Genomic DNA, 8,784 nt, shown 5'->3' on the forward strand with positions numbered 1-8,784 from the left:
ATAGCTGAGATAGGAAGACCTAATACAATAACTCAGGGTAAAGTTCAGAGATATTTGACTCCGCGTTAGGTCACTTGGACACGCCTTACCTCAATTAAATGGTTGAAAAAAACCATAAACGGCACTGACCTGGCTGTTTTCAGTTGGTACATTAGCATATATATTGTACTAGAAACTCGTCACAGGTGATTATTTAAGCATAAGGATCTAATACGACGAATATTTCTGTCTGTATTCTAGTTATATGGTACTAGAAAAAAACTAGTCAGGACGAGGAAACGATTTTTTGAAAATCTATAAAATTGGGACGATCCTGCAAACTTTCAACATTTCACATTTGAACTTGAAGTGGTGCGTTGACAATTCTCGCCGATCGTCTCACTTAATTGAATCATCAACATGAAATCGGTAAGACTAAACTTACATAAATTTTTAGTCCTAAGATTTCTTAATTTTTAATTATTCTCTTTTATGTAAAATTATTCTCTTGTATGTAAAATTAATATATTATTTGTATTTAACGATTATTTCTTTATTTGTCCTGTAAGTTTTGCATAGATAAGCTGTTAAATTTCTTTATTAAATAAATAAATTATGTGTAGTATTATTATAATAGATAAATACACTTTTTGCAATGAAATTAAAGAAACAAAACTAATGTAAATATAGTACACTTTAAACTATTTAATCATTTGTTGTAATAAATAGATGAATGGTCAGTAATTACAGTAAATTTGGGTCAATAATCAGTAATTACATAGTTATATACAATTAATTATAGGTTAGTAATTACTTATGTACTTAATTTTAAGCGGCCAGTGCTAAAACTAAATAGTTAGTTTATTTTTATACTTGGTCCGTAATTTGATATATGGAATTCTATTGTGTTATTATACATAATGAATTGAATTTTTGAAACCGAATCACCCACTTCTGATTTTATAAATTTACGGAATGGACACTTTGATGAATCGAATAAATGTATTTACCAACTGTCTTATTTTTGTTATAGATTTTCGTCTTGAGCTTCCTTTTCGTTCTAACTTTGGCCGCCCCAGGAAAGTTTAAAAACGATGATCCTGTAGCAATTGTAAACTATCAAAGTTTCAACAATGGACTTGGACCTTATAATTTTGCGTAAGTTTTCCTTTAATATAGTTCAAAATAATAAGATAACTTCTCAAAAAGTTCTCTTTATGATTGAAATCTGCTGTAATGAAAATTTTCATCATGTCAATCATCATTTTTTTAAAGAAAAAAACCCTATGTATATATTATTCAAAACATTAGAATTAGCAGAATTCACAGAGTGCAACAACCAGCCTTGAAAAACGAGTTTACGGCAATAAAAGTCAAAACGTTTTACATAATAAATTCAGAAGAATGTTGAATCCTTTTGAATAATCTCGTGCACTAATCGATTAATTTTATTGTTACAAAATAGTTATAAAGTCTTACATTTTTATTGCTTACAGATTCGAAACGGCCGATGGAACAAAGAGGCAAGAGGAAGCCGTCCTAATCAATCCGAATGATCCAGAGTCGGGATTGATCGTTCGAGGTTCTTATTCATACCCAGGAGAAGATGGAAATATCATAACAGTGACATACGAAGCTGACGAAAACGGTTATAGGGTCATCGAGCCGGCACAGCAAGGAGGACGCAGAGGATAATTCGATCATTTATGCATTTCTCCCATATATTGTCAATTTTATATGTAAAAGCCAAAAATAAACTCGATTATATACAATATAATTCTTATTTCATTTTATGTACGGTCTAAAGTATGGCTAAACTCAATATCTTACAACCAATATTTTCAAACACTCAATACCAATTCCAAAAACAAGATTTTTAAATAAAATTGAGAACCTCAAGAAATTTTGGAACAAAATCCTTCTTTCATTATTTATTCATATAAAAATTATATAATTACATTACATATGTATGTTTTATACTACAACATATTGTGGGTTTCGTGTTTGCCCACTTGTTGACATCTCGTGAAATATTAATAATGGTGACTACTTTGTATATATACTATATATATATATATATATATATATATATATATATATATATATATATATGTATATATATATATATATATATATATATATATATATATATATATATATATATATATATATATATATATATATATATATATATATATATATATATATATATATATAAAATTACTACAATTTACATTCAAACAGAAATGCAAACAATTACGAAATTCCATACATGTCATGTGGGGTCAAAAAATTCACATCGAAATAAATGACTGTCTTTGCAAATTGTGACTGAATAAGTATTTATTTATTTACGAGTATTTATTGAAAAGTCAACAGGACTCAGATGCAGAAATTCAATAATAAAAATAAAAAATAAATATAACAAAATAACATGTGAGCCCAGTTATAGAATTTTACAAAATACATAATGTTATATATCTAGTACATATAGACAAACAAATGAGAAAGAAAATAATAAAAACTTAAATATAACTAAATAGGACAATGCATAATTAAACAAAAAATGATATAATATAATTGGATAAACATAAAGTGATATAATATAATTAGACAATGAATATATGTACATACATATAATAGAAATAGAAATAGAAATGGATCAATCAGTCAAGACTCTCCTGATGGCAGTCCTGAATTGATATAAAGAAATACCGAATAGATCAACCTCATTCAGCTCCCCTTTAAGCATACGATAAACACGCTGTATATGGGAATATTTTATTGAATTGGTTTTGAAAGGATTCAGTGAAAAGAGTGCAACGTGTCTAGAATCGGTCTCCGTGACGAGCCAGAACGTTAAACTACAGAAAACACAAATATCGGAAGGCAAAGATCGAAAATCGAAAGATCTTAAGTCGAAAGATCAAAAAAAAAAGGGTGCATGGTAAACGGTACATACTCACTTAATTTGCGCGAGCAGGATACAACAGGAACAAGAGGAACAGGCTTTTCCTCCCGTATTAATGTGCGCGCGCAGAATACGGGAGGAAAAGCCTGTCCCTCTTGTTCCTGTTGTATCCTGCTTGCGCAAACTAAGTGAGTATGTACGTGAGTATGTACCGTTTACCATGCACCATTTTTTTTTATCTTTCGACTTAAGATCTTTCGATTTTCGATCTTTGCCTTCCGATATTTGTGTTTTCTGTAATTTAACATTCTGACTCGTCACGTAGACCCGTCTAGAATACCTAACTGGGATCCTGAAACCAACCTTACTCAGTAAATCAGAACAATCAAGGAAACTATTTAGGAGCTATTGACATAATTGTATTGACATTAGATAATTTTTTTTTATTTGAATGAAACAAAATTGCATCTTCATTCACATTTATTTATTATCAAATTACATACATATGTATACAGTACATTACAAAAAAAAACACACACGTACAAAAAATTATTCAATAAAAACGAAATCAATGAGTCAAAGTGATCAAGTATAGATTACATAGTTAGAGAGTGCGCAAAAAATTTGTAAGACAAATAGTCCTATGCAAATTTCGGAATATGCGCACCCTGTGGCCGGAATCCGTTGGCGTCTGCCACGTAATTTACGGCGTAAGTTACGCCATCAGGCCCCACGTAGCTGTATGAACCCGTCACCACGTAAGATTCTTTATCAGTGTCAGGGTTATAAATCTGCGCTTGCTCGTTTTGCTTAATGCCATCGGACGTTTCGAATCTGAAAATTATCAACGAATTAAAAAATATATACACGTATTGTCTCGTGTGATCCTTGTCATATTTTATATGTACATATACATATAAGCAGTGGTGTAGTGCTAAATAAAAAAGAATCAGGTCGGTGTTTAATTTTTACGACCCCCCCCCCTGCTTTTTTCCTTACTAAAAAAAGTTGTATGCTAATATTGGTAGTTTAAATATTTATAAAAAAAATCAAATAATAATAAACAAATATTCTTACTCGTTGAAATTATGATGCATTTTTTTTATATTGTATTAAAAATTCCACAATGCATCCTCTTCAATATCTTTGATTTTGCAAAACCCGTGTTTGTGTGTCAACAGCAACATTTGCTTTTAGCAATGCTAAAACCATGTACATACATACATACATATGTATACATACGGGTCTACGTGACGAGCCAGAATGTTAAATTACAGAATACACAAATACCGGAAGGCAAAGATCGAAAATCGAAAGATCTTAAGTCGAAAGATCAAAAAAAAGGGTGCATGGTAAACGGTACATACTCACGTACATACTCACTTAATTTGCGCGAGCAGGGTACAACAGGAACAAGAGAAACAGGCTTTTCCTCCCGTATTAATGTGCGCGCGCAGAATACGGGAGTATGTACCGGTTACCATGCACCATTTTTTTTTGATCTTTCGACTTAAGATCTTTCGATTTTCGATCTTTGCCTTCCAATATTTGAGTTTTTTGTAATTTAACATTCTGTCTCGTCACGTAGACCCGTATACATACATATGTCAAAAAACTATCAAACTTTAACATGCGAATTTAAAGATGACTATTCATTTAAGCCGAGTTCCCTCATTGTATCTATCCTCAAGTGCGTATGGTCAATAGTTTGAAGAATGTTTTCTTTCGAAGTTTTGAGTGGTTTTAGAAAAAAAAGCCATTAAATTTCATTAAACATCTTTTAAGTTTTGAATGTTCTCAGATAACTATTCGATTGTGGTCATCGAGTGTTAGAACGAGAGTCTGCTCACAATATTTGGAATACAACATTTTATATGAAATTTTAGTCAATTTTTTTTAATTGTACTCGAAAAACAATGTTCATATCAATTTAAGTGCCAGGGCGGCGACCTGGCCCGACTACACCACTGCATATATGACGTTCAATTCACGATTCAAAAAGTCTTCGGTGATAAATAATAGAAGATTATTGGCATTGAATTTATATATGTAAGTCTCATTTGAATATTTTCATCGTAAAGACAATTTAAATTATATATTTCAAACCATCATAATTTTGCCGTAAACGATGACATGATGTTTCTTTCTTTGTTTTTCAATTGTCTATTAAAAAAAAAGTAAAGTCTTCATTCCTCTTTTGACATTAAAGACGACTATTTGTAATGGTACAAACTTTTATTGAAGGAAACGTTTATACGAAAAATTGCCGCCTTTAAAATCGTTATAAATTCAAGACTACCTCTTGCAATTCAAGATACAAATGACTTTAATTACAACAAGAATGGTGCTTTGTATCGACATTAATTTGTTGATTTGTATGTATGATGTATGTACAGTCAGTTTACAGTATTGCATCAAAGTTATGCGAAAAATATACGAAATTTTGTATTAAGTCCCATTGAAGGTCAAAAAATAAAACTACATATTAATAGTGAATTAAATAATTCTTTGTAAAAAAGCAAGTTTGGTTTTTTTTAATTTCAGCAAAAAGATACTTAATTAGTTGAACATTTAAGCAAAATTCCGAATGTAGAAGTTCATTCTAGATTTTCACGAATGGCGGTAAACGATAAACGGGCACGAACTTATGCTGTCATCTAATTCATTTTTTTTATTCAATCAATCAAACACTCGTCTTATATATCGCTCCAATGTGATGAGTGTACTATACAGATCAAGAAATATCAATTATAAATACCTAATTATTATATATTTTACTTGAAATACGACATATATGGTCAAAAATTGTACCTATACAGAAGCATTGTAAGCATTATACATTTAACATTACAAGGCAAGTACGATCAATATCCACAGACATATTTATGGAAAAATTTGCAGCGTTTATACAAAACAGCGAAAGATTGAAATGCTGAATGACTTGAAATTTTGCGAGATGCCAATTTGTAGGAACCGTTTCAATGAAAATCAGATAAATCGGAACACTGGCAAATACGATCAGCAACCAGTAGGAATCGAACCCGTGACCACTTTGTTTGAAAGCATTATATGCCAACCACTAGTCCATGCTCCTGGTAATGTATATAATCTATATAACCAGCAGCATAGATCAATGGTTAGCACGGAATGCTTTCAATTTTGTTGTCACGGATTCTATCCCGTATGCTGCTGGCCAGACCTTAGATACGTGACTCCAAAATCGGTCATTTCTTATTTAAAGTTTGACGGTTTATTCGATTTCATTAAAACGGTTCCAACAAATTGGAAACTCTTGTCCTATCTCGCAAAAATTTACAATTTTTGGCCATATATGTCGTGTTTAATGTAAAATAAAAATGAGTTATTAATTCATTATAATAATTTATAAATAATTTATACAGGTATAAACTCATGGCTTTGGAGCAATCTGCTAGACGAATGTGCATGATTGATTGAATAAAAAAAAATGTGTTACATATCAATACTCGCGATCCAGCTGACCTTATCAACAGACTGACACAACTGGACAGGAAAAGTAGGAGAGTAGGATTAAAAATTAACGTAGATAAAACCAGACTAATGTTCGATAGCCATTGCATGCATTATATGATAAAATAGTAGAATTTAATGCTACTTAAAATCCAATGCACTCAAAGAAGTATGGAATTTTGTATGCTTGGCATAAGACAGAAAGTGGATTACATGGGTGAGAAGTATGACAAGGTTATGTTAGGTTAGGTTAGTTTAGGTGGATAGAGTGAAAAGATTTAAATGGCAATGGGCGGACAACGTGGCTAGAAGAATGGACAAAAAAAGTGCTAGAATGGTACCCGAGATAATTCAAAATGGTAAAAGGCAGACCACAGGGAATATGGGTACACTAAATTAAGAAAATACGTGAAGTGAGATGGATGAGAGTCGCGATACGAATGGAAGCATGTTGGAGGGGCCTAATACAGCACTGGATGGTGAATGTCTGTAGATGGTGACATATCAATAATAAAATATACATATGAATAAAAATTTAGATCGTCTTATTTGATTAAAACAACCGTAAATAAATTTTTCGTCTATTAACTTGATTTAACTGCAAATTCTCAGTATCTACATACATACATACATAGGTACGCGCGTCCTTAAATCGTGATTGCAAATATTTCGTAATGAACCATAATAATAATACTCACAATGGTATACATATTTATTTCAAAAAGGTCAAGTATTTCAATGTGTCGGTTTAAATTTGACCGAATGTGACCTCCGAGTGTGTTCGACCGCAAAAGATGAATTCGATCGATGATATTTAACAAAGCATTCACAAGCAATTATAGTCATTGTAATGTATTTAAATTAGCTATTGATGTTTATATTTAACGATCACTTACGCATATGTATAATTTCCCAGACCGTCGTTGACGTTGTGATATTTTAAAATTGCAACAGGTTGTTTTGATGCTGGAGCGGCCGTTACGACGAAAATGATGGACAGTGCAATGAGAACCTGTACAAAACAATGTTTATATATTATTCTAAAAATATAAATAAATTTTTAACCACTCATTGATTATAGTTGGTCAGCAACTTTTGAATTTAACCAGATAAATTATTTTTCAAATATATATGTAGGTACATATGTACATATACATTTTAATTTTAATATTAGTAATTTTGGCTCAAATATATTTTTGACTTTCAAAATTTGTTAGATAATTAATTATAAGTTTTTCAAATCAATAAAAAATCACAATCAATAGAAAAAGCATGTGACTTTCGATTACAATACTCATTTTTGCCACAGCAATACTATATTTTGAGTTAAAGACTGTAAAAGCCAAAAATATATACAGAGTAATTTTTGCTCAAAAATATTTTTGACTTTCAAAATTCGTTAGATAATTAATTATAAGTTTTTTAAAGCAAAAGAAAATCACAATCGATATAAAAAGCATGTGACTTTCGATTACAATACTGACATTTGCCACAGCAATACTATATTTTGAGTTAAAGACTGTAAAAGCCAAAAATATATACAGAGTAATTTTTGCTCAAAAATATTTTTGACTTTCAAAATTCGTTAGATAATTAATTATAAGTTTTTTAAAGCAATAGAAAATCACAATCGATATAAAAAGCATGTGACTTTCGATTACAATACTGACATTTGCCACAGCAATACTATATTTTGAGTTAAAGCCTGCAAAAGTCAAAAATATGCGAAAACTATAGCGTTTTTATACAAAATCGAGAACAGACCAATAGAAATCATTGAAATATTCGCATTTATTGGGTAAAATTTAGTAAAAATTGATTAGTCTCAGTGTTATTTACGTTACTGAGTTAAATAAAGGCATTTTTGAAACGAAAAATATACGTACAATCTTCATTTTGAATGTTTAAAGATGATTACGCACAGGTCAAATGTTTTAACAAGACTGGATCATCTTTGAACCACAAAATCTTTTAAATACTAAAAATTTCGGTATGTATTGTTAAGTGTCAATTTTTTTGCTTATTATTTATTGCTTGCATTTGCATTTAAAAATTCTATTCCTTTTTTTTGCAATCAAAATATCAACACATTATCCTCTGAATAATTTGTTTTATAAATATACAATTTAACTGGATTAAAGGCGTGTTTTTTAACGAATAATAAATGGGCACATAAAATTTTGTTAATTTTAGCAAAACAATTAATTAAAACTAATATTGCGAACCTCGTTTTTATGGAGTCGTTAGACGGTGCGGTACGCCTGTCCAAAAATATATGTACCACTTAAAAGTTATGTAGATTTTAACGTGTTAACCTTCCAGATTTTCCTCGAATCATTTAAATTAAATTCGAATTAAACACGGTGCTCTCTTCCGGATGATTTATCGTTGATTTTTTTTAATCA

The 8,784-nt window shown here is 30.4% G+C and overlaps 2 protein-coding genes across 2 annotated transcripts; one reads left to right on the forward strand and one right to left on the reverse strand.

Annotated features, from left to right (window-relative positions):
- Positions 1-325: 325 nt before the first annotated feature.
- LOC143913611 (endocuticle structural glycoprotein ABD-5-like) lies at positions 326-1,749 on the forward strand. Its single transcript, XM_077433508.1, has 3 exons — positions 326-408; positions 1,013-1,137; positions 1,476-1,749. Exons 1-3 carry the CDS (start codon positions 400-402, stop codon positions 1,672-1,674), a joined length of 333 nt encoding a protein of 110 aa, XP_077289634.1. The 5' UTR covers positions 326-399; the 3' UTR covers positions 1,675-1,749.
- Positions 1,750-3,354: 1,605 nt separating this feature from the next.
- LOC143913619 (flexible cuticle protein 12-like) lies at positions 3,355-8,329 on the reverse strand. The gene is made up of 3 exons (XM_077433518.1): positions 8,266-8,329; positions 7,276-7,391; positions 3,355-3,724 (listed from the first exon to the last, which is right to left on the reverse strand). The coding sequence occupies exons 1-3, from the start codon at positions 8,272-8,274 to the stop codon at positions 3,532-3,534; spliced, it is 318 nt and encodes a 105-aa protein (XP_077289644.1). The 5' UTR covers positions 8,275-8,329; the 3' UTR covers positions 3,355-3,531.
- Between the last annotated feature and the right edge of the window lie 455 nt (positions 8,330-8,784).

Source organism: Arctopsyche grandis, chromosome 1, assembly GCF_051622035.1.
Source record: "Arctopsyche grandis isolate Sample6627 chromosome 1, ASM5162203v2, whole genome shotgun sequence".
Taxonomy (NCBI): domain Eukaryota; kingdom Metazoa; phylum Arthropoda; class Insecta; order Trichoptera; family Hydropsychidae; genus Arctopsyche; species Arctopsyche grandis.

What these genes read in the sequence shown, in the direction of transcription:
- LOC143913611 (XM_077433508.1), top strand. An exon ending in CTTGGACCTTATAATTTTGC is followed by an intron (nt 1,138 to 1,475) that starts GTAAGTTTTCCT and finishes TATTGCTTACAG; the next exon opens with ATTCGAAACGGCCGATGGAA.
- LOC143913619 (XM_077433518.1), bottom strand. An exon ending in CTGGGAAATTATACATATGC is followed by an intron (nt 3,725 to 7,275) that starts GTAAGTGATCGT and finishes GATAATTTTCAG; the next exon opens with ATTCGAAACGTCCGATGGCA.